We start from the raw sequence: 26,042 nt of genomic DNA, 5'->3' as shown, positions 1-26,042 counted from the left end.
GGCGGAGATGCGTCTGGAGGGACTGGGCTTGTACCACCTCTTGTACCACAAGGGGCCTCAGAAAAGAGTCTGGCTGATGAAGCCGGTACCCTGAGGCACCGGTTGGTAGTAAACACAAGCTCTGCATCCTAGAGGGTCTGAGGGGACTTCGTTGAGCCCTCTTTATTTTATTGAACAGTTTTTACATAGAGTGACCCTATGATTTATCCCCCAGACCTACACACCTTTGAGAGTGAAAGGGGGCACTAAAACATTGACCTGAAAACTGATCCACGACAAGCATAAATCAGAAGTGTCCTACGGAAAGCACCTTGATTTTACAGGCTCTGAGAAACTACCCACACCAGGAAGGGTTGCTGTGAAAAGGCAAAGCCCAGATGTCAAAAACAGGAGGATGGTAAAACAGAACAGAAGAACAAGACGAGGGGTAGAGAGGAGCAGTGACTTCCACCAGGGGACACCTATGCAGCCCTGGCTCTGTGCCAGCACCAGCCTGGTTAATACAATGGCAGTAGCTGAGGTCCGCAGAGAGCACTTGGCATTTGTGGGCACATGTGTCTCTCTCACCAGACTTGGGCTTGACAAGTGCAGGTAGTGGATGTGATTCATTCTGTGCGCACCCCAGTCCCAGCAGTCCCAGGACTGAGTAAATGTCCTCCAAGTGTTTACTGAGGGAATAAATGCTTGTGGGCATGGCTTTCCTGAAGTGTGCCAGGGAAGGTGATGTTTTGCTTGGAGAGGAAAGAGTCAGGGGTCCTATCTCTGAGGAGCTGTTGGTTCTGCTATCTGCTGGTCTGTGTTACTCAACCTCTGAGCCTCAGATTCCCTGTCTGGTGAATGGAGGGCTCATTAGTGATTGTAGAAAGGATTAAATGAGACGGTGTATGTAAATGAAAGGCAGTCCTTATTATTAATAATAACATTCTGGGAAGCAGAGCTCAGTTCCACACTGAAAAGATGTGTCTTACAATCAGAAAAGTCCAGAGATGAACCAGACTACTCGGGTGGGTGGTGAGTTCCCCCTCACTGGAAGGCTTCAGGCAGAGGCTGTCCGGCATGGATGCTGTAAATGGTGTGGCCACCTTTAGGAGGGAGGCTGGGCTAGCAGGACACCGGGAGAGGAGAGCTGACAGATTGCCACTGGCGTAAAAGCCTGAGGGACTTGAACTCTGGATGAGAGTGACTTGTTTATGTCACTGTTCATGTCCCCTGGAAACTGTGCTGTCGGCCAGCCAGGGGAGCAAACGGGGTCAACAGGCTGTGACTGGGAGCTGGCCCCTTGAGAGGGGGGGGATCTCCTTCTAGGAGGGAGAACAGGAAACAGGCAGAGGTCCCTGAAAACTTTCACTTCTTCCCACATGAAACGGCCCCTTGCTGGTTCCAGGGCCTCCCATCTTGGCTGAGGGGGAAGGAGTCTTCTTTAGACCGTGACTGCTCAGCTGTTCTGATGGGAACCCGTTAGAGCTTTGGATTCAGCATGGCTGTTGGCTCGGGCCACCGGCTCCCTCCCCAGAGTGCCCTCCCTCCACCCAAAGGCTGTGATCTCCCCTCTGACTCTGGTTTCTGGAGCCTCATCACATGCTCTGAACGCACCAACTGCTCCTCTGGGGGGGTTATTCGCTGAGAGCGTGTGGCTGGGCATGAGGGGTGCCGTGAGCCCCCAGAGCTGGCATGCGATGCAGAGTCCGAGACACCAGACCCACCTTTTCATCTGATTGGGGAGGGGGGTGGGGAACAGCGAGGCACACGCAGGGAGTAGCTCAGAGTTGGAGGCCCAGCGGGGGACAGGACCTCTGTCTGTCGCCACCCCTCATTTTCCTGGCAATCCCACTCCTTGGGATTCTCAGGCAGCAGCACCCTTGCCCCCGGAACACGACCCTCCCTCCACAGCCTTCCCTCTTCCGGGGGCAAGTGAGGCCAGAGGCAGCCGGAGGAGGAGTGTCTGAGAATTCAGAGGCGGCTAATCCCAGCATTCTTTTTTTTTTTTTTTGCGGTACGCGGGCCTCTCGCACTTGTGGCCTCTCCCGTTGCGGAGCACAGGCTCCGGACGCGCAGGCTCAGCGGCCATGGCTCACGGGCCCAGCCGCTCCGCGGCATGTGGGATCTTCCCGGACCGGGGCACGAACCCGTGTCCCCTGCATCGGCAGGCGGACTCTCCACCACTGCGCCACCAGGGAAGTCCCCTGTCTCCTCACTTTTTGCACAAGGGGAAGCACCTTCTGCCTGTCTTGGTGGCATCCCCACCTCCATCCTCCCTGAAGGGATGCTCTTCAGCACCTGTCCTTTCCCTCCTCTGAACCTTCAGACCCTCCTCTCCTCTCCATGGCTCTGTCTCATCAGGGGTTTCCCATCGTCAGCAGTGTACTCAGGAGTATTTCCCTTTTTCTCCATGGCTTCTCTAACTCGACCCTCTCTCCAACCCTTCCCAAGGCAAGTTGCTGGCAAGAGGTCCTTGCACTCACTGACGTCACTTCCTCGCCTGAGGTTCTTTCCTCGACGCACTGCAATCTGGTACCCGGCTCCAAGCTTCCATGGGGTTTTGATGCCAGCTGCCTCCGGGGGCCCCCTCTTCTTTCACATCTTTCCCCTCCTAGGGTGATCTTATCCACTCACATCTCTGTGTTGCCCAGAGCTGAATATTGGCTGACCTGCAGCATCTCTACTGGGCATCCCACACAGCCTGTCTCAGGGAGGCATTTCTCTTCTTCCTATAATCCTGATCAAATAGAGATGCTCTAAGGATTCCATCCACTTTCCTCTCTCTCAAGACCACCTCCACGTCCCCACCTGCCTCCAACCTTTTGCTTTCAGCTCTGTAATTGTATGCAGGTGGTTCTGCGAGTGTTTACAGGCTCCCAACCAATAGCTATTTGGATAACTGTCTCTAGTGGGTAGAATTGTGTCTACAAAAAAGATGTGTTCAAGTCCTAACTCCCAGTGCCTATGAATATGAGTTTCTTTTGGAAATAGATTCTTTGCAGATGACTCAAGCTAAGATGAGGTCACACTGGATTTGGGTGGGCTCCAATCCAGTGACTGGTGTCCTTCTAAGAAGAGGGAAACTTCGACACAGACACACACACGGAGAACACTGTGGCGCTGTAGAGCGTTGGGTTATGCTGTCACGAGGAACACGCCAAGGGTTGCTGGCAACCACCAGAAGCTAGGAGAGAGGCATGTTGGGTTCTCTCTCATGACCTTCAGAGGGAACCAGCTCTGCCAACACCTTGACTTTGGACTTCTGGCCTCCAGAATTGTGAGAGAATAAACTTCTGTTGTGTTAAGCCACCCAGTTTGTGGTACTTTCTTACGGAAGCCCTAGCAAGCCAATATACCATCCATCTGTCCATCCATCCACCGATCCTCAGGACCGCCTCTGTACTGGACCCTGTATGAGGACCACCAGGGACCTTGAGTTAAAGCAGAGCTCCCTGCTGCCCTTGAGAGTTTGCACGTGAAGGGCGAGGTGGACACTTGCACAGCAACCTGTGCTCCAAGTAGGCTACGCAAGGGCAGTGGGAATTTGGGGGAGAGAATCAGCTCCAGCCGGGAAGCAGATCTCAGAGGAGGTGACGTTGAGCTCTGAAGGCTGCAGATTCAGCCAGGTTTGCAGAGCAAGTGAGAACAGGCTCTTCACAGCCACCGAGCCCACGTGGGTCCCCTCCAAAGAGCCATAGGGATCCTGGGAAAGTGCTGCTTCAGCTTTGGTTAGCGCCCACATGGGGTGTAAGGCCCAGATGGGGAAAAGGATGTGCCTGGAGCCACATGGCCTGTGGAAGCAGGTCATTGGATTTAGAAAGCACTTTCTCGGGCTTTCTTTTATCTGGTTGTATTATTGGTCTTGACTTCAATTTTTAAAACATTTTCTTCACTGCAATCCATCCCCTTCCACAGGCTCTTTGGAAAGAAATGCTTCTGGGCCTGGGCTGGGCTGGGCTGAGTGGGGCAGGCCTGCCTATCCTTATCTTCACGGTTGTGTGAGTCCTCACCCCGGCCTTGCAGTGAGCCAGGTTGGGAGAAAGTTCTCTGTGGCTCTGCCAGACTCGGAGTCCCCTTTCTCAAAAAGCTGGTTTCCCCTCTCTTTGCTTGGCTGAGTTTCTCTGTTTTGCGGCCAGAATTGTGCCCCATTTCCTCTTTTCTTTCACCGGTGTGTTTGGGGCCTCCTTTGGGAGGGTTCAGAAGGGCTCCTGAGTGGCCTGGAGGTTCTGTGGCATCCTGGCCCCTGCCTCCAAAAGCCAAAGCTGGTTCGTTCATAAGATGACCCCACAGGACCTCCTGGGGGGGACCGGGCCTGAGCAGAAGAGGATTTATAAATCCTGAAGGGGGGTGCTGCTTGCCAGCCTGTCTTTAGTGAGAAGGAAGAGAGGGGTGAAGGCCTGTGCAGACAGACATGCCAGGTCGCTGGGAGGCAGGAGAAGCCCACCTGAAAAGGTCCAGTCACATCACCTCCTCCATGAAGGCTTCTGAGATTCCCCCGGTCAGATTTCTATAAGAGCCCGATTCACAGGTGTACCCCCAGATTCAGGCTCAGGCAGGGCAGAGTGGAATTGGGAGGGACCGTCCACTCCACAGATGAGAAAACAGAGGCACAGAGAAGGAAACTGGACATGGCTGCATCACACAGGCTGGTGATAACGGAGCAGGGGTTCAAATAGTACTTTTAGTTTCTGGTACAAAATGATTTCCCTTAAAAAAGGAGTCATCTGTGGCCAATATATCACATTCCGTAATCAGAGAAGTGCTGTTTAGGTGCAGTTATTTTTCTCTTACTATTATTATTTTTTTTTTTTTGGCCGCACCGGGCAGCTTGCGGGATCTTAGTTCCCCGACCAGGGATCGAACATGGGCCCCCTGTAGTGGAAGCGCAGAGTTCTAACCACTGGACCACCGGGAATTCCCACTTTTTTTTCTCTCTTTTGAAAATCTGATTTCCATCTGATTTGGGCAGAAGTTCCCCAGTTTACCACAGACCCCATCACTCCCTATTGCATTATACCTGGTCAGATTCACACAATTCTGCTGCCCACCTGGCTCCTGGCTTTCACTCAGCATTCATTCAACATATATCTACTGAGCATCTAACAGGTGCCAGGTACTGTTCCAGGTACTGGGAAAACCCGGAAATGACCAAGACGGAAGACAAGCACCCCCCGCCCCCCAATAGCTCTTGGGTTCCAGTGGCATCTGGTTCACAGCCCCTGCCTTCTTCTACATCCGTTAGCATCCCCAGTTTGGTCTGGCTTCACCACCATCGGGGGTATAAGAGGTTAAGGTGGGATAGAATCATGGAAAAACCCTAAACTTGTCTTCCATTCCAGGGTTAATGACTCAGACCATACACTTCTGTAAGGTTCTTACTTTATCCTCATTTCCCTTCCTTATAACTTGGGACTGTACTCTTCACCCTAGTTACCCTCCTAGGGTTGTGTAAAAGTATATGGGTCATTGTAGACAGCAGTGGGCTCTAAACAGGGCACGATTGTGACCTTGAGGGACACTGAGCTTCTCACCTGTTCAGGAAGTAGTTCTGCTCTGGGGCAGGGCACTGGCCTACTGGCTTCAAGCCTCTCTCCATTCAGGGAAGGGTGAGAATTTCTAGGGGAGTCGAGGGCACCCCTGGCACCCACCGCCCGATTGTGATAAGAACAACCAGGTGCCTCTTTTTCACCTCCATCTGGGGCCACCAGCCTGAGGAAGCGGTGAGAGGAACCAAGGGAGGGTAGAGGGGGAGGGGAGACTCCTCGGTTGGGGAAATCCAGCCACCTGTATTGGGGGCTCAAGCCCAGGCTGTCCTCAGAACCCAGTCCTTGCCCCTCGGTGGGAGCTCCTCGTACCTTCCAAGCTGTCAACAAAGCCAGCATCTTCCTTCTCTAGAAAGAGTCTGACCTACAGCATGAAGAACTAAGGTTAGCCCCAGGGAGGGACTTCCTGGTACAAGGGGTGTGGCTGAGGCTCAGGATGGAAGCTTATGGAAGCAGGGGGAGCGCTCCAGCATGGGTTTGGTGGAGTCTGTCCTGGAGTTAGGTGGCATGGAGGCACATCTCAAGGTTTGCTGTGTGTTGCTTGGAAAGAGTCATCGTGATTTCATGTTTCCAGCTCTTCTCAAGGAAATAGACTTAGAGGTGCAAACTCTCCTGGGTGCAGTTATTTACTACATGGGCTTTCACCAAGATCATTTCAGCTCTGATGCTCACAGGTGTGTGGCAGTACTTAATGGTAATGTAAACATTGGCCGGAACCTCTCCTTCCCCACGTTTCCCCAACCTGGAGGAAAACATGATCAAAATTTTTATTTCATACACCAATGTAAAATCAAGGGAACGGCAACCTTGGATTAATTGAACATTAGAAATTATCAGTGATTGAGAACCTCAAGCACTTTTCAAGGAGTATCTCCTTAATTCTTGCAATAATGGGTAATATGTATCTCTATACCCCTACCATGTGCCAGCTACCATACAAGTACTATTATCCCCATTTTATAGCTGTAGAAACAGAGACACAGAGAAGTTAAGTAAGTTGCCCAGGATTGCACAGCATACGGGGCAGAGCCAGGACTCAAATCCAGGCAGCCTGGGCCCAGAGTCCAAATTCAGGACCACCATATGCTCGAAGCTCCTGGCCCACCCTGAGAGGTGAGGATTAAGATTATCCCCAACACAGGGAAGGGGAGACCAACCAAATCGCTCCAGCACTCACGAGCATCAGCAAGAATGTCTCTTATAGGTCTTCCCTGGTGGCGCAGTGGTTGGGAGTCCGCCTGCCGATGCAGGGGACGCGGGTTCGTGCCCCGGTCCGGGAAGATCCCACATGCTGCGGAGCGATGGGGCCCGTGAGCCGTGGCCGCTGAGCCTGCGCGTCCGGAGCCTGTGCTCCGCAACGGGAGAGGCCACAACAGTGAGAGGCCCGCGTACCACACACACACACACACACACACACAAAGAGAATGTCTTTTATAACTGCCCTGAACACATTCAGGATTCAACAAACAGTGACAGCCTGAAACTTTCGTGTCTGTAGCATTCTTTGCCGAGAACACTTAATCCTCACACTTCCACAGAGGTGAGCAGGGTGGGGGTCTGATCCTTCGTGATTCCCAGCCAGAAGGGGTCTGGGATGTGAAGCCAGGGCATCTCCACACCTTGGCTGTAGCTCCCTTGGCTGCAGCTCTGAGGCTGTGTGATCCTCTAAGTCGGCGTGTGGCAGACAGACAGGCCCTGAATGCTGGCTGTCGTCTGACAGGCCCGTGGACTCTTAGGGCTGGAAGGGACCTTGGTGACCATGGAATGATGAGATTAGTCAGCCCGGCCGGGATGCCAGCCTCTGGCCTCCTTTGATCAGAGCAACATGGCCTGAGGCTCCCTTGCTCCAGTTCCCTGCCTCTCAATGAAAAACCCGACCACAAGTATGTGCTCCCTTGTTTTGAGAGTCTGCTTCAGGGAAGGAGGAATTTCATGTTGGATCCTCTGGAAGTTGAATTTTCTGCCTTCCAGGTTTGCATGTTCTGTCGAGCTGTGGTTAACCAACCTGGAGCTTCTGATTCCACTAACCTGTAGAGTGTCCCCCGGGGGCAGCTCAGGAGGAAGGGCGGCATGAGACCCACCAGCTGGCGACCTCAAGCAAAGTCGCAGAGGCTCTCAGAGCCTCCCTCCCTTCCCTGACCCCTGAGTGGGTGAGCCTGAGGACTCACTGAGATAAAGGCGAGAGGCTGCTTTGTAAACTATAAAACGGAAGACCCATGTGATCACTGCTTGCTTGTAGAAAGGACCAGTTTATCTTAGCGCAGCTCCTTAGCCTCCAAATGCTGTCATCTTTCCCTTCCCTGTTGACCACAGTACAGATGCCTGGATCATTTAATGCAACAGATCTTCCCTGAGCCCATAGTGAGGTGCTCCGTGGTGCTCGGTATTGGGAGGTCCACCCCAAGAGAAGGAAAAAAGCAAGGTCTATCCGTGACCCTGTGTCCTGAGAACCAGAGTCAGGGAAAGACAGAACGCCCCAGAGAATGCAGTTTCCAGCAGGAGGGTTTCTGTTCACTTTTGCTCTTAACATACACACAGAGAAGGGACATTTGTGATGAATTTTCACAAAGTAGACACACCTGTGTAACCACTACCTGGCTCAAGAAACAACATGGAACTCCCAGGGGCCCCTTCCCAGTCTCTACCACCCCCCTCTCTGACTTCTAGCACCACAGGTTGGTTTTGCCTATTTCTGAACGCTCAATGAATGGAGTCACCCAGGCCTTCTTTGGCTCAGTGAGAAAGAAGTGTGTGTGAGATGCATCCTGCTGATGTCAGTGGCTGTAGCTGGTTACTTCTCGCTGATGTACGTGGACTCCCACGCTCGATCATACCCGACCTGTCTGACGGTGCGCCTTGGGGTCGTTGCCAGTTTTTGGTGCACTGTGAATGTTCCAGTCCGTGTCTCTGGGTGAGCTTATGTGTACTTTCTTTGAGGTATAGACCTGGGTGGAATAACTGGGTTGTAAGGTGCGGCTGGGTTAGCTGTAGTAGATGCCGGCAGGAAGGATTTAAGTCAGTAGTTAAGCAGTACTTCCAGACCCTGAAGACTGTGGTCGATGAGCTCATGCCCCCAGAGGAGGGGGCCGTGAAAGCTCTGGAGACCAAGAGGAAGAGGCTGGATTAGGCATCCCTTGGAGGCTGGGGGGCAGTCCTTGGCCCCTTTCCATCTGGTTTTGGTCCCGTCTCCTTGGTCTGTCTGGGGTTTCCAGTCTGTACTCCCAAGGAGGTGTCCAGGGCCACTTGGGAGAGATGGGTAGGGGGGCTTTAAGCTTCATTTCCCTGCATCAACCACAGCTCCCTGTGTCCTCTGTTTCACATAGGGGTTCTGAGAATGACTTCATGTGTGTTTTTTTTTTAAAGCTTTCGCTGTTTCAACATTTGAAAATCCACCGCTGTGAGGTCCCTTCCAGCTGGGAAGTTCTATTTTGGGAGCTGGAGGTGGGTGTGGGAAGGGTTAAGCATTATTCAGCCAAAGAGCGGGGTTGGGCCTCAGTGACCTTTTAAAGTTCTTATAGCTCGGGCTTGCAATGCGGGCGATCTCAGAACATTCTATAAAAATAGCGCTCAAACAAAACAACTTCTGAAGCCTAAAGGATGTGGAAGAGAGGCTCGATGTGGAGGAACGTTTAGGTGGCAGTTCAACAGGAGTCTTGAGGCCTCTCTCCTTCAAGCACCCCTCTCCATTTTTTTCCCTTCCTTTTTAACTCTCCATCAGCTGTTCCTGGTAGCTGTCACTTGGGGTTGTTTGGGTTCAGAACGGTTCTCATTTTCGCCCAGGAGCGGGTGACGCAGGTGGCCTGTACGTCTCTCCCAAGGGTGGTGGCCTTCCCTCCTCCAACACCAGCCCTAGTTTGGACCTGTAGTTTCGCTTGGTGAGGGAGGCCGGGCCGTTCCCGGGCCCAGAGAGGAACGTCTCTGCCCTTGGCATGCAGCTCTGAGTCAACAGGCCTGATAAACGGCCCACTTCCCAGGGCCAGCAAGGAACAAAGCCCTGACTGCTGCTGCGGGATCCGTCTGCCCCCCTCTTCCTGAAACAGCTGTTTATTCTTTTGACAGGAGTTGGAACGGAGCACCTTCCTTTCCTCCCAGCCCAGCCTCCTTCTGCAGAACGGAGCTCAATAGAACTTTGTTGTTTTGCCTTTTACTCTGGGGGGAGAGAAGCAGACGATGAGGTACGTGACATGTTGAAATGATTTACCTCTGCCTTGTCGGGGTCACTGGGGGTTTTGTGAGCCGGCTGCGGCGTGCATGCCCCTGGGGGAGGAACCCCGCTCTCCCCCTAACTGCTTGCTGGTCCCCTCGGTAGTTCTAGAAGAAGACAGAGTCCTCCTCTCCCCGGCGTCGGATCAAGAAGTGGGTGCTGGTGGGATGCTGGTCCAGTCCCTGTTAGTTTGCTGCCCCTGGCAGGACCTCACAGGGCGTGGCTGCAGCCTGGGGTTTTCTGTGCAGGACTCAAAAGTGCCATTGCAGGGGCAGGAGGGTGAGTCTTGGGGCCCAGGACCTGCGTTGCGGGTGGATGCAGAGCCCTCTCAGGGCAGCGCCGACCCTTCATTTACCTCCCCTTCTTTCTCTTGGAAAAACTCTTGCACACTGATTTCTGGGCCAGGCAGCAAGGAAAAGCTGGCTGGATCCAGGCTTCAGATTTCCTGAAGGGGATTCAAGAAAGGGCACGACAAGACGTCCCTCCGAGAACAGGTTGTCCATCTGTGACGGCTGGAGCGACGGCTAGTTGTATATTTAGTTTGAAGCTTGTCTCTTGTTTTCCTCCGTCTGTGTTTACTTTGACCCTTGTAATGAGAAACATAACTGGAAACAGCCCTCCATGCACTTTTTTTTCCCCACGAATTATAACATGTTTCTCCCAACAGGGAGCATTTCCCCGTAATGCCCACCAATTTAGAGAGGTTTTAGGATAAAGCAGCATTCTCCCTCCTCACCCTCAGCACCCACCCCCTGCCAAGAGCTGGGCCTGGGAGGCAGAGGGTCTGCTTTTCAAACACACCACCCACCTTGTGGGTGAGCCCAGTGATCTCAGCCTTTGCTAAAGCTCAGTTTCCTCAGCTAAAAGCCGCTGCGCTGACCAGGATGAGGGATGAACAGGATGGAGTGAGTGCGGAAGGCTCCCACACCAGGCACACAAGAGGCACCTGGAAATGGCAGAAGAGTTGAGCCAATGCTCACCAGCTGGTCCAAGGAGAAGCTAGCCCCTCAGTGAGTCTAGCCTGTGATTAGCTGGCTTTGGGTCAATTGCTAAGTGGTAATCATGAAAGGCAAAATGAGAGGATGTTGCAAAGAGACATGGGTGGTTAGTCCATGGATAAGCCTGCATGTTTACTGAGAACAAAAGAGTTAAAAGAGGGGGCACTAGAGGCCAACTCTCTGGACCTGAATCCTGGCTCCACCACTTCATGCTGTATGGCACTGGGCAAGTCACTTAACCTTTCCGAGCCTCCATTTTCATACCTGTAAAATGAGCATGATACTAGAATGCTTTCACACGGTCGTTGTGAGGCTTACCTGAGAGATTACTGGTAAAGCATTTAGCCTGGGGCCTGGCCTGGTTCATTTGGGGGGCATCCAAGTGTTGCAGGGCCAGAAGCTTATTCAATTTTCAGGGTCCGCTTTGAGAAAAAGAATGCAGAGTTGCAAGTATAATATTAGTGTGGAAGTGAATGCAGTCGTCCCTCGGTATCCACAGGGGATTGGTTCCAGGATCTCACAGATACCAAACTCTGAAGATGCTCACGTCCCTTACATAAATGGCATAGTATTTGCATATAACCTACACACATCCTCCTGTTCACTTTAAGTCACCTGGAGATCACTTACAATACCGAGTATGATGTAAATGCTATGTAGATTGTTGCATGTACGCAGCAAATTCAAGTTTTGCTTTTTGGAACTTTCTGGAATTTTTTGTTTTTTAACATTTTCGATCCGTGGTTAGTTGAATCCGTGGATGTGAAACCCATGGTTATAGAAAACTATTTAGAATGTGAGGAGACATCCCAACAAATAACAAAAATTGACAAATACTCTACATAGGACAAAATCCAGAAAACATCCTAATAAAATGTGAAAGTAATAGAAAAATGATCAGTATCACTCAGCTGTCTGATGCACCTGTCACATTTTGGCTGCATACTCCTGGATTGCCTCTTTGCTGATTTTGTAGTATCATTTTTAATAGAGACAAAGACAAATCAGTTTTGCCTCTAGCATGGTTAGTCAGTGGTTGCTTTTTATAACTGCGAGTTTAGAAGTTTCTTTCAGCTTTACAACTTATTATCGGTGATGCCACGGCCGTGAATCTTTTGGCACTTCCCTGCTCAGGTGGCTCCAGCCAGATCTCTGAAGAACTCAGCTCTTCGATCCTGGATGGCGGGAGGGGGGTGTGGGTACCAGGTGGCTGTGAGGTCTGGATCACTGGGACCCCTGAGCAGGGAGCAGAGTAGCAGCTAGTTCAGCTCCGTCTCTTGTGGATCGAAGTGGGGGGCTCCTGGGAGCTCAGCAAGGCCTAGCTGGGGCAGGTTGTTACTGGGACCCAGGTAGGTCTGCAGGGAGTGGGGTCAGTATTCAGGCCTCACCTGCAGCCCTGGGACAGGCACCCAGGCTGGAGTGATTCCCCCAGGCAGGAGCAGTGCCTCGCCTCGGGGCAGCTTTTGGGCTTTTCCCACTCTCCACCCCGGTGGGAGAGCAGGCCCAGTCTTGCCGGGGATCCTGACTCAGAGGTTTCATAAGCTTCTGGATCAGCTGGCCTGTGGGCTCAACATGAGTTGGTTGGCCGTCCTCTCTCTTGATCATCACTTCCAGGAATCTGTGGGCCATTGCAGCAAGACGAGCTCCATGTGGCTGAGTGAACTTGTCCTCATAAAATAAGACTTCCAGCCCTGTGGCTGATTTCTCATCCAGGTCCTAGGTCAATCAGGAAAGCCTGTCATGGAAAGTTAAGTCCACAGGACTTGTTTCAAGGCTGGGGAGACTGAGGCCAGAGGAACCCGTGACCCTGGTTCCCAAAGCCGCTCTGTGTGGGAGCTGGCGTGACGTTTGAGCCGCCGCTTCCTTCCCTGCCTGTGGTGAGCCACGGGGGCAAAGGCCACGCGCGGCGGGACCCCGAGCTGGGGGCGGTGGGGAGCCGAGCTGACTGTCACAGCAGTCACAGCGTGGCGTGGAGGGCTCTCCCTTGACTCTTCTGTGTGGTGCCGCCCTGGAGGGCCAAGTCTCCTCTCAGAGGGAACCACAGCTCTGCCCTCAGAGCCACGCATTTCTGAATCTCTCCCCTGAGAAAGCATCACCCTTGTTTCCACTGCCATCGGTGGAGCATTTACTGACCGCCGGTCACAATGTGCTGTGCAAACATGTCTCCTTTTGTCCCTTCAAGAACCCTAGAGGAGGGTGTTGGAAGCTCCATTTTGTCTATGTAAATAGAGGCTCAGAGCCAGAGAACTTGCCCCGGGTTGTGCCTACAGGGCTGCACGGGCTTAGCCGGGTTTTGTGCAGGGTGACTAATACCCAGTCAGCTCCTGAGCCCTCTCCCCACCCCCTCAGCTGCTTTGTTTCGTTTGCAGCACTTGTGGGTTCCAGGGGCAGGGGGAAGAATCCCGGGGAGAGAGGAAGATTCTTCAGCCTGCAGGAAGGTTTGGTTTCCTCTGCCGCTGCTGTTCCCATTCTCTCCCAAGATAATGGCTTTTCCAGGGCTTCTGAGTGCTGTGATTCAGCTGAGATGCTCACCTTTTCCCGACATGGGATGGAGAAAACAAGGGCCACGAGAATTCCTTTCAGAGAGGAATTCTATCTGGAAGGAATACCTTGACTTAGATCAGTTGGGGTGAAGCTAGGAGATTCTCTGAAGTCGTGGGTGTGTGTATCATTCTGTGTGGAAGAATTAATTTATGGGCCACATGGAAACGTCTGACACTCCAGGCAAACAGGAGTGGGAGAGGAGGCGGGGGGAGGGGGCGAGGACACTCGGAGGAACGACGGGCTTACAGTGTGGCCCTGCCTTGCGAAATGCACCCAGGCTTTTAGCACAGTGTGCACCTGTTCCAGGAGTGGGGACGGTTTCCTGTGGAAACCGTTGCAGGGACTGAGTTCTGGGAGTGGCCCAGGAGCAGCCCGTGCCGGTGGTGGGATGGATTCAGAGGGAAATCGCAAACACCATAAGAGGGCCTGGGAGATGCTGGGAGGGCTCAGGTGGAACTGCGCCTGGCTGGGCTCACATGATCCTCTGAGGGGTGGGGTCCAGGTGACTCAGCTAGTTACACTCTCCCATATAAGGCAGGGTGCTAGTACTCTGTAGGTCCTAATTCTGTGCTCAACCCCTTAAATGGGATATTTGGAAGTAACCCCAACTTTCCTACTTGGTGGGTAAGAGAGTCAACCACGAATCTTCAGAATGACACAGTTTTGAAAATTCTGAGAGACAAACACATCAGCGAAGGGCTTTTAGGCTGCATTGGCTGCCAAATGCCTCATTTTATCCAGAGAGAAAAATTAAAATGTTTTAAAAGACCCGCTGGCCACCCTGCCAACCCTTCTGTCCCCAGACACTGGGGTTCCAGATTCCAGTAAGCGTGTATACACCCATTTCCAGTGCTTTGCTAAAGGATGTGAGATCGGCTCATTTGCACAGCTTTCAACTGTAAGTTTCCAACAAGAGTGATGCCTGGCCACAGCAAAAAGTAAGCAGATTCAAGTCATTTATAGAGTCCAGAAAGAAATGGGCTTCAAGAGTTGCCTCTGAGGCTAATTTCTGAAATTAAAAAATCAAACAGCTGCATTTGGAGAGGGGATTAGGGGGTGTGCCTGATTTTATATCAGGCTCTCCCTGATGTAAGCATCAGTGTTCTCTACCACGAGAGCTTGTGCGTTTCTCTATTTAATGTTTCTTACACCAGGAGAAAATTTGCGTTTGATCCTCAGCAGGTGGGGTTGATAAAGCTTCGGATGGCCTGGGCTTGATCAAAGAAAATCAAAGTCGCCTGGCTTTGCCAAGGGGCTCTTAATCAGGCTGCAGCACGGAACAGCTGGATAAACCTTTAGAGTCCCGAATTTGCATCAGTTTGCACTTTATTGTCTAACATGTTCTTATTCCAAAACCCTTATTCTTTTCTCTCAAATACGCTTTGAGCTCTTGCTAACTACCAGGCACTGTGCTGTCTTCATTGGATCCTCCCAACAGCCTGTTTTATGGATACCACTAGAAGAACTAGCTTTTTTTTTTTTTTTTTTTTGCGGTACGCGGGCCTCTCACTGTTGTGGCCTCTCCCGTTGCGGAGCACAGGCTCCGGACGTGCAGGCTCAACGGCCATGGCTCACGGGCCCAGCCGCTCCGCAGCATGTGGGATCCTCCCAGACCAGAGCACGAACCCGTGTCCCCTGCATCGGGAGGCGGACTCTCAACCACTGTGCCACCAGGGAAGCCTGAACTAGCATTTTTTGAGCATTTATATGGTGCCAGGCACAATGCTAAATATTTTATGGATGCCAACTCTTACAGTCATCACCATTTTTAACCCCATTTTAGAGACGAGGAAACCCACCTAAACGTGATCCATTACAGGTCCACCATCCCTTCTCTGAATCCCTAGGGCCAGATGTGTCGGAATTCAGAATTTTTTAGATGCCGAGTGTTTACCATATTATGTAATGTACCCAATGCAGCAGCAAGCACGTAACAAAGTACATCAATATTTATGCAAAGAAACATTTAAACACTCACTAAGTGGGATAAAGTTTATAAATAGCCTCATGTCAGTTGGGGCCTGGATGCCAATTGAATTATAAACAGGCTTTTGGTTCTCAGAGCTTGGAGTTGGGTGAGGGTCTGAAAAGATGCTTACATGTTCGGAGTTACCCATTTTCATGTGTCTCAAATCCCCGCCTCATTCCCAAGCTCCTGTGTTCTATCACCAGCCACACTTCTCTGGGGGTGAAGACAGTGGCAGAGAGAGATGGCCACAGTCTCAATCCAGATCTGTTTGCTTCCACACCCAGGCCTTTCCTTGCACTCAGTGCTAATGCTGTTGACATAGAAATCAAGCGGCTTCTTCCAGCAGCGGGGCCGAGTTGCATGCAGCCCTCTGCATTTTGTAACTTTGCTGTGGGCCCCGGGCTGTCTGTGCCAGCTCACGAGGTATTCACAGGGAAGAAGCTTGAGACCGAGGTTTCCCTGTGGCCCAGAAGGCTCATCTTCTCACGGTCTCTGGAACACCACCGATCACAGTTGTATCTGAAAGCTGGAGGTTGAGTTATGACCTTGAGTTCAGCCCTGGCTTTTCCATTTCCAAACAGAACACACCTTCTAAGCAAGAAGGAATAGAGGGCTTCCCTGGTGGCACAGTGGTTGAGAGTCCGCCTGCCGATGCAGGGGACATGGGTTCGTGCCCCGGTCCTGGAAGATCCCACATGCCGCAGAGCGGCTGGGCCCGTGAGCCATGGCCGCTGAGCTTGCGCGTCTGGAGCCTGTGCTCCGCAGTGGGAGGGGCCACAGTGGTGAGAGGCCCGCGTACCGCAAAAAAGAAAGGAATAGAGTGTCATGGCTGATCCCATACCTTTTCTTCTTTAACTGCATTTAATAATAAAGGTGATGGAGCATGTGAGATCCAAGCCGGGAATCATCTCAGAACGCTCTTTGAAAAGAATTGGAGAATAACCTGTCCCCTGAAAGGACACATCTCAGTGCCATTCTCATTTTATCTCATGCGCTCACCAGACATTTATTGACAGCCCCGTCTGCTGTCTGTGGGGCACTGGGGATTCAGGGTTGAATAAGAAGACATCCTCCCTGGGACTTGCCTGGTAGTCCAGTGTTTAAGATTCCATGCTTCGAGTGCAGGGGACATGGGTTCCATCTCTGGTCAGGGAACTAAGATCCCACATGCCACGTGGTGTGGCCAAAAAAAAAAAAAAAAGAAGAAGAAGAAGAAGACATCCTTTCGGCCCTCAGGAAGCTCAAACGAATCATTAGGGGAGACAGAGCCAAAATGTGGACGTTACCACATGAGCCGCCTCCCAAGGTGATGTGTACAGCAACGTAAATAAAGTGATGAGGGAGCTGGAGGAGAGAAAGGGGGCTTCGCTGGTGGTCAGGGGTGGAGGTGGGAAGTGGCTTCACCAAGGCGACGACATTGGCTCCCACGTGTCCACTCTTGTGTTTTCTCCACCTCCTGGTCCTCTCCTTCTCGCCCCCTCCTCTATCCTACCTCTAAGTGTCGGCATCTTCAAGCTTCAGCCCAGGGCCCTCCTTCCTTTTTTTCTCTCTACATTCTCTCCTTGGTAATCGAATTCATTCCCTTCACGTTAAATACTGTCCTGGGTCCGTGGACAGCTCCACCAACTGCACAGCCCGCCCACATCTCTCCCATGAACTTCAGGCTCGGAAGTCCACTTGCCTACTCGTCTCCATTCAGGTGTTCACACACTCCTCGAAATACACACATCCAAAAGGCAATTCATGGTCATTATCCTTCAAGCCTGTTCCTCCTCCAACCCATTTGAGGAATGGGTTGTAGGAATGTTACAGCCCACCTGCTTAAGCAGAAACCTTGTTTCTTCCCTCATCCCTGATGACTAAATTACCAGCCAAATCCTATCAGTTCTGTCTCCAAAGTATATTTTGAATGAAGCCACCCTTTGAGGCAGGCCACCTCCTCTTTGTGACCATTAAAATAGTCTGCCCTTGTCTTTTTATCCGTTCTGCATACCCAGCGCCCAGATGGGTCTCTCTGAACGAAGTTGGATGAAGTGATTCTTCAGCTTCAGATGTTTTGGTGGGTCCCCACCCACTTTCCATGCCTTTCCAGGCTCTGACTGCCCCTGCCCACCCTCTGACTGCCTCCTACCACCACCCCGCCCTCGTTCCAGCCGCTCAGGTGGGACAAGTTCGCTATTTTCTTCTTGTCCAGGTTTTTTTGCTTTTGTTTTATTCCAAACACAAGAAGCTTTTTCTCGGTCAGCCTGGTATAGATGCTGTTTCCGAAATATTCTCACCCTTTCTCATGGCACTTTTCATCCTTTTCCATCCTATCTTCATCCCGTGGGAAGCTTTAAAATCACCTCCCCAGTGAGGGCTTCCCCGACTACCCAAATTGAGGTACTTCCCAAACCATTATTCCATACCCATCACCCCTTCCCCCTTCAATCACAATTTCATGCGGCAGTCAAGAAATAGTTATATACCTACTGTGTGTCGATTGTGTGGGCGTGGAGAAGAAAAGCTGGCTGGGAAGTAGTTGAGTCTAGATTGTAAAGGACCAGGGAGTTTTCCCCTCTGAGGACGGGCATACAGGCAGTATATCAAGGGCAGCAGAGCTCAGGAATGGATGGTTCCCCAAAATCACATGCCAAGAGGTGGGGCGATCTGAGTCAGAGGCAGCTGGTGTCCATGGGAAACATTAGCTAGACCCTCACTCTAGAAAAATGGTACAGATGAACTTATTTGCAAAGCAGAAATAGAGTCACAGATGTAGGGAATAAACTTATGGTTACCAAGGGGGGAAGGGGGGATGGGATGAAGTGGGAGATTGGGATTGACATATATACACTACTATGTATAAAATAGATAACTAATGAGAACCTACTATATAGCACAGGGAACTCTACTCAGTGCTCTGTGGTGACCTAAATGGGAAGGAAATCCAAAAAAGAGAGGATATATGTACACATATAACTGATTCCCTTTGCTGTACAGCAGAAACTAGCACATCATTGTAAAGCAACTGTATACTACAATAAAAATAAGTAAGTAAATAAATAAACAAACAACCCCCCACTCTCCCACGTCCATGGTGAACCTTGTGATCAATCAGGGTACTTTCCCTCTGAGCCTCAAAGTGGCCTTAGTGTCCTTCCCAACCCAAGCAGCCCCGTCAATTCATTGAACTGGCTAATTTGCCATCACGGGCCTATGCAGTTTAAGGTAGAACATGCTCCTTAGCTCTCGTTAAATATTCATCAACTTTTCCTTTTAGAAAGGATATGGGTAGAAGCATTTCTTAAAAACCATATCCCATTCTCAACATTTAATCTATTTTTCCCCCTCTTCTTTTCTTTTCCCAGGAGAAAATAATGAATGTCAAAGGAAAAGTGATTCTGTCAATGCTGGTTGTCTCAACTGTAATTGTTGTGTTTTGGGAATATATCAACAGGTAATTATGAAACATGATAAAGCGATGTTAATGAAAGTCTCCTCTAATCTCCAGGTATCAGCCAAGTCAGCAGGTTGAATTAAAATTAGGATTAACTGACACCATAAAGAAGGGATTCCATCCTTCCTGTATCCCTGAGCCCTAGACTGTCTTTAAAATCATTAGATCTTTTTTTTTCCTTTTTTAAAAGATTTATTTATTTTATTTTTGGCTGCGTTGGGTCTTCGTTGCTGTGCACAGGCTTTCTCTAGTTGCGGCGAGCAGGGGCTACTCTTCGTTGTGGTGTGCGGGCTTCTCATTGCAGTGGCTTCTCTTGTTGAGGAGCGTGGGCTCTAGGCGCGCGGGCTTCAGCAGTTGTGGCACGTGAACTTAGTTGCTATGCAGTATGTGGGATCTTCCCCGACCAGGGCTTGAACCCATGTCCCCTGCATTGGCAGGCGGATTCCTAACCACTGCACCACCAGGGAAGCCCAAAATCATTAGATCTTCATGCACCTTCTAAGTAATTAATTATCTTCCTTCTGCCATGTTCCTAATGTCTTGATTTTTATACCTTTGCGGTTCTGGGTAGGCTAGAGCCAGAAACAGTAAGGTCATATTAAGACCAAAATGTCATATTAAATTATTTATATGACCAGATATGGAAATTACCTTAAGAAATTTCAGACAGGAATTCCATGAGAAATCCACCCTGATTTTTGCAGTCCTAAAATACTTGCAGAGTTTAAAGGAACAACTCAAGGTTGTTGACTTTGGTGCAAAATACACTCTGAATTGCTGGTGATTTCATTTGTGCCTGGCAAAACTTTGGGGTATTTTGTCTTTCTTTTAACCCTGGAAAGCAAGATGAATTAAATATTTCTGAGTTTTCAAGTTCATCAGTGGATTCACCCCAAATATTTGAGCTGCTTCTGTGTTTTTGGAAACTACCAATGCCTCGGAGATTCCAGCTGTAGAGGCCTCTGACAGAAAGGAGTCTCTGCAAGTGGCTACAAAAATGCATGATGGTTTTGACTTAAGAGGCATTGGTACAGCTCAGCCTTTCTTTCAAAAAGGCCACCTTAGGGCCTCCCTGGTGGCACAGTGGTTGAGAATCTGCCTGCCAGTGCAGGGACACGGGTTCGGGCCCTGGTCTAGGAATATCCCACATGCCGCGGAACAACTAAGCGCGTGAGCCACAACTCCTGAGCCTGTGCGTCTGGAGCTTGTGCTCTGAGACAAGAGAGGCCGTGACAGTGAGAGGACCATGCACCGCGATGAAGAGTGGCCCTCGCTCGCCACAACTAGAGAAAGCCCTCGCACAGAAACGAAGACCCAGCACAGCCAAAAATAAAATAAATTTTAAAAAAAGGCCACCTTCCAATTCTGGGCCAGGAGAGCTGTCTCGTCACCCTTGTTTTTGATTTTTTTTTTTTTTTGCCGTACGCAGGCCTCTCACTGTTGTGGCCTCTCCCGTTGCGGAGCCCAGGCTCCGGACGCGCAGGCTCAGCGGCCATGGCCCACGGGCCCAGCCGCTCCGCGGCATGTGGGATCTTCCCGGACCGGGGCATGAACCCCGCGTTCCCTGCATCGGCAGGCGGACTCTCAACCACTGCGCCACCAGGGAAGCACCACTGATATTTTCATGGTGAAGTGTCTTAGAAGCCTCCCAAGTTCAAGATGATGGCCTGGATGAACATTAGAATGTCTCTTATAATTATTAAATTCTAAGATTTGATGAGCCAGCAGGACAATCTTGGCCACTTATAAAGGAACTGCACTTTCAGGGACATCAGTAGAAGGAGGATTCTCTAGACTCCAGAGCTGTTATTCCCTGGGGTGCTGCATAGATCTCACCGCTTCTGGAGTGTTATCCTGCTTCATTCTGAACAACTCATTTTAAGAAAAACAAGACAAGCTAGAGAGTGACCCTGTTGAAGTGGTTTATAAACCAGGTCTTTTGAATTGAAACTCTGGGTACTTAGTCCAAAGAAAAGATGACTCAGTGTTGGATGCAGGGAGTTCCTGGGGCTTCCTTAGATACTTGAGGGCTGAGGAAATATCCTCGCTGAAGTCTGGAGCTAGGCTGCCTGGGGCTGGTCCTGTGCCACCACTTACCTCCTCTGTGACTTTGGGCAAGTTATTCAGCCACACTGTTCCTCGGTTTCCCTATCTTTAAAAATGGGAGGAAAAAAAAAAAATGGGAGAACAAACTTACGGTTACCGGCGGCGGGGGGAAGGGGTGGCGGGGGGAAGGGTGGGGGGAGGGATAGTTAGGGAGTTTGGGATTGACGTGTACACACTGCTGTATTTAAAATGGATAACCAGGGCTTCCCTGGTGGCGCGGTGGTTGAGAGTCCGTCTGCCGATGCAGGGGAAACGGGTTCGTGACCCGGTCTGGGAAGATCCCACATGCCGCGGAGCAGCTGGGCCCGTGAGCCATGGCTGCTGAGCCTGCGCGTCCGGAGCCTGTGCTCCGCAACAGGAGAGGCCACAACAGTGAGAGGCCCGCGTACCGCTAAAAAAGAAAAAAATAACCAACAGGGATCTACTGTATAGCACAGGGAACTCTGCTCAATATTATGTAACAACCTAAATGGAAAACGAATTTGTAAAAGAATAGATACACGTATATGTATAACTGAATCACTGTGCTGTACCCCTGAAACTATCACAACATTGTTAATCAACTATACCCCAATATAAAATAATAAGTTAAAAAAAATAAAGAAATGACTGGTGTATAGGGGGGCTGTTCTCCCTGTCTTAGTGAGTGTATTTGTGGAACAGACCAGTTTGTATAGCTGTAAAAGCTTTAGGAAACCTGGATTATTTTTTCTTTTAAATGGGCATAACAGTAGTACCTGCCTCATAGGGTTGGTGGAGTCAATAAGTTACTGTGTATAAAGCACTTAGGGCAACACACTCAGTAAATGCTAGCTGCTCTCACCATTATCATCACCATCATTACCGCCACCCTCATCATCTGCACAGAGGGCAGAATAGGACAGGGGATTTTAGCAAGTAATAGAAGGAAGAGCTCTAGCAGTTGGAAGGTTCCAACAGAAGAGCAGGCACCCTTCGGGTTCCTCCCCTGAATTGAGTTGCTTGTGTAGGTAACCTTCAAGCTCTGAACGCTTGGTTGGATAACCTTGGTGTTTTGAATTGCAGCCAGAGTCATACTTCCATATTTTGGGTACTTCACAAAATTAAATTATGGGAGCCAAAGGCCCAAATGTGCATCTTGGCACTAGCCTCCAATAAAGAGGGTTATTTCTCAGTGCTGGGCACACTCTTCTCTGCACAGTAACTGGGGCAGGTTCTGGCTGCTCTTCGGGGCCATAGTCTGGCACCCAGACTGCTGCCACAGAATTCTTCAACGTGAGGAATCTATTTGCATGTCTGCAAGAGGTTTAAAGGGCAGCAGATTCTTTGCCACCCTGTGAATTGACCATGTGATGATCTGAGGTGAGCTGAGGGCACTAACCCTAGACAGGTGGGCAGCACGGTAGCTAAAAAGGGTTGTAAAATAACTCAGTCGAACACATCAACTGATTAGGAAAGAGAACGGTTGTCAGTAGAGCATCCTGAAAGAACGTTTGATTTGAGGCTGGATAAGAAAAAATTCTTAGAATTTTAGAGATGGAAGAAACCTTAAAAGTTATAATAAAGTAGTGATAGTGAGGGTGATTTTGATGATAGCAGCTACTAGTTATTGAGCATTTGCCAGGAACTGCAATATGCATTCCCTCCAGTTCTTAAAATAGGCCTGCAAGTAAGTATTAGTCAGCATTTCCAGATGAGGAACACTGAGTCTCCACAATGTTAAAGGTGAATTTTCAAAGTCACATTTTCAGGAAGACTTAGGTCCGGGGCTGTCTGATTGCAGCCCATTCTCGACCCACGATTACAACCCTTCCTTTAGCTGAGAGTTCCCATTTTTCAAGTGACAAATGGAGACCAAATAGGTGAAATGACTTAACAGTGAATTTATGTCCAAGTTCTAACTAGAACTCAGATCTGATTCATCGTCTGGGGCTCCTTCTTGAGCTGGTTGTTCATGCCGAGTGCTGTGAGGGATACAGTGTGAGCCATGGAGAATTCCTCCCCTCAAGGGGTTATGCTTTGGATGGAGCAAGCAGACGTACACACCAATAAACCAAAAATGCAGGACTTCCCTGGTGGTACAGTGGTTAAGAATCCACCTGCAAATGCAGGGGACATGGGTTCGATCCCTGGTCCGGGAAGATCCCACATGCCATGGAGCAACTAAGCCTGCGCACCACAACTACTGAGCCTGTGCTCCAGAGCCCGTGAGCCACAACTGCTGAGCCCGCGTGCAACAACTACTGAAGCCCATGCGCCTAGAGCCCGTGCTCCACAGCGAGAGAAGCCACCGCGACGAGAAGCCCATGCAATGCAACGAAGAGCGGCCCCTTCTCGACGCAACTAGAGAAAGCCCGTGCGCAGCAACAAAGACCCAACACAACGATAAATAAATAAATAAATATTTTTAAAAGTTAAATTTAGAAAATCAAACCAAAAGCCTAGATAAAGTTAAATTAAAAAAAAAAACCAACAATGCGAGTGGAGGAAGGACATCAGAGGGAGAGAAAAGGGGCCATGAGAGTTCAAGAAGGCAAAGATTATGTTTGGCTTAGAGAGGGATCTATTTTTTTGGCCTTCATTTACAAATATTTATTGAGCACCTACTGTGTGCCAGGCACTGTGCTAGGATCGTACCAAGGAAGGCACAGAAGAGGTGGCATTTGAGCTGTGCCTTGAAGGATGAATATGTGTCAAATGCCATACACTGCAGCGTGGGTGTTGCTGTGACCTGAGATGCCGAAGGCTTCTGGGAGAGGAGGGTGCAAAGGGCAAGATGGCAGATTAAAAAGTTGGGACAAGGTGGCGAATCTGAATCTGCAGATTGACGCCCGGAGTGCCAGGTGGGGGTCTGAGTGCTGAGTTGCAGCGGGCCCGCCCCCTCCTCTCCCCTCTCCCTTCCTCCTCTTGTAGGGCGTGGAGTCAGATTCCCCAGGTTCAAATACTGTTTCTTCTCCTAGCAGTACGACCTTGAACAAAACCACTTAACGTGTCGGTGCGTCTGAGGAAGAATAGGACCTCCTTCACTGATTGTTGTGAGGCTTTAATGAGCTAATACATGTCAATCTCTTAGAACAGTCCCTGGCCAATTATTAGCTATTATGAATATTGTTGGATCAATAAACAGATTTAGAAACAAGGGACGTTAGAGCTTGGTCCACAAGTATTGAGCTCAGAGGGGAAACCATAGGTGGAAAGAGGGCATGCATTGTACTCCTACCAGGAGATGTGGACTCCCAGCAGGGGCAGAAGGCAAAGTCTGAAACAAATATTAGCCATTTATTTTTTTCAGAGATGAGGGCAGCTGGGGCCAGAAAGGCGCTGAGCCAGGGCAGGTACCTGAGCCCAGGTCCAGAACTGTTTCTACCAAGCTCTCTCCTTTATATTCACAGGGCGGAGAAGTGAGCAAGTAAGGTTTAGCCATTGGGCACAGCGTCCGTGCACAAAACAATAGAGGAATCTAGCACTATAAGTCCTGTCCCTTTGCCCCCTAAATGTCTCTCAAGTCAGTGCACTCCTCTCCCTCCATCTCCCTGGCTCCCTTGACCTGGGCCTGGACCACTGCCAGCCTCATGACTAGTCACCCATATCTACTCTCACAAGGCCTACAGATAGGACCCTATTCGTCTCCTGCCTAAAACTCTTCAAGGGCAAAATCTCCAGCAGGCCCCAGCGAGGGGACCTCTGGCTACTTCTCTGTTTATTTCCTTGCACATTTAAGTGCCTCGTTCCTTTCTCAGGGCCTTTGCATTTTTTTGTCTCCGTTAGGGACATTCTTCCCTGTTCCTCTTCCCCTGGACTCCTATTTATCCTTCAGAACTCAGCTAAAACATTATCCCCTCCTCTGGGAAGCCTTCCGGGTCTTCCTGTTAAGTGCTCCTGGTTACTTATGCCTTTTTTTTCTTTCCTGCTGTCCCCAGTAGCTTGTCTGCATCACAAGGACGCATAGGGACTGTGTCTGTCTCAGTCAATGCCATATCCCTAGCACTTGGCATGTAACACACTGTCAGCAAGTATTTGTTTTTTTTTTTTTTAACATCTTTATTGGGGTATAATTGCTTTACAATAGTGGGTTAGTTTCTGCTTTATAACAAAGTGAATCAGCTATACATATACATATGCTCCCATGTGTCTTCCCTCTTGCGTCTCCCTCCCTCCCACTCTCCCCATCCCACCCCTCCAGGCTGTCCCAAAGCCCGGAGCTAAAATTCCTCCCCCTTGTGGCTGCTTCCCCCTAGCCATCTGCCTTACTACGGTTGGTAGTGTGTATATGTCCATGACTCTCTCTCGCCCTGTCAAAACTCCCCCTTCCCCCTCCCCATATCCTCAAGTCCGTTCTCCAGTAGGTCTGCGCCTGCAAGTATTTGTTGAATGAAGGGAGGTGGTCCCCTAGAGGAGTCATACAGTCGCTGGTCCAGTCTTGTAGGTGCCTTCAGATGGTCTCACTGCCTTCGTTAGCTAAAGAAATGCCCTTTGAGGCTGCTCTGTAGAAGGCTCTGAGCTGGTGGTATGCTGGCTCTGCAGTCGTTGGTTTTAAGATAATCCTGGGTGATCCCTGAGCAGGTGGCAGGAGGGGACCTGTCTGTGGAGCCTCTCCCTCAGCAAGGCCACCCCGGACAATGGAGAGCTGCCATCTTTTTTTTGTTTTTAACTGAGATTTGAGATTCTCCAGAGACCTTCTTCCCACCCCTTGTTCTGAGTAATCCAGAAGTGACTGAAGTCCCTTGATATCACTGGTTCTATCTCAAAGGAAGGTGGAAACCTGGGAGTAGACAAAACCCAAGCTCTCAACTCAGCCCAGGACTTCAATGATAATGGTTTTCTCCAAATTAAAAGTAACATGATATGTTTTTATTTCTCATTTGCTTTTAGCCCAGAAGCCTCTTTGTTCTGGATAAACCAGTCAAAGTAAGTGCTTTGAATTCTAGATATCTATGGGATGCCTCCCATGTCCACTCTGGCACCCCTACAGTCCATTCTTAACATGGCAGGTGGTGATGCAGCTCTGGTCACAGGTGGAGGGGAGGGGTCCCAGGGGTCTGGCCTGTACTCCTCCAGCCCCCTAGTCTTGCCTTTATAGAGCCGTGACTCTTGTTTTGTCCGTGCTTCTCATCAACTATCTGTCTCTTTAAGTAGTGTTGTCTGGAGAACATCCCTGCCTTACTCATAAAAATAATCAGGGTAGATATTGTCCATTATGCAGCCCACTACATGTTGTATAAAGACCCCTGCGAGAAATTTTGTTGAGACAAAGGATCAGGAAAAAAGTTTGGGTTTCTTAATG

General features: G+C 50.1%; 1 protein-coding gene across 6 annotated transcripts in view; it reads left to right on the top strand.

The window, feature by feature from the left end:
* The first annotated feature begins 8,883 nt into the window (after window positions 1-8,883).
* GGTA1 (glycoprotein alpha-galactosyltransferase 1 (inactive)) overlaps window positions 8,884-26,042 on the top strand; it is a 32,889-nt gene continuing 15,730 nt past the window's right edge. Inside the window, exons 1-4 of one of the 6 annotated variants that reach the window (XM_024762270.1) lie at window positions 8,884-8,963; window positions 9,582-9,697; window positions 18,585-18,673; window positions 25,631-25,666. In XM_024762270.1, coding sequence (XP_024618038.1) covers window positions 18,594-18,673; window positions 25,631-25,666 — 116 coding nt within the window. In that variant the 5' untranslated portion in view covers window positions 8,884-8,963; window positions 9,582-9,697; window positions 18,585-18,593. Of the gene's footprint in view, window positions 8,964-9,581; window positions 9,698-10,649; window positions 10,737-17,275; window positions 17,297-18,584; window positions 18,674-25,630; window positions 25,667-26,042 lie in introns of those variants that run through there. The other 5 variants (XM_024762273.1, XM_024762271.1, XM_024762272.1 and 2 more) reach the window with 5 other exon arrangements.

The sequence above is a fragment of the Neophocaena asiaeorientalis genome, unplaced genomic scaffold (assembly GCF_003031525.2).
Source record: "Neophocaena asiaeorientalis asiaeorientalis breed wild unplaced genomic scaffold, Neophocaena_asiaeorientalis_V1.1 scaffold78, whole genome shotgun sequence".
Taxonomy (NCBI): domain Eukaryota; kingdom Metazoa; phylum Chordata; class Mammalia; order Artiodactyla; family Phocoenidae; genus Neophocaena; species Neophocaena asiaeorientalis.
Note: the sequence above shows the minus strand (reverse complement) of the source record. Positions and strands in the feature narration are given on the sequence as shown.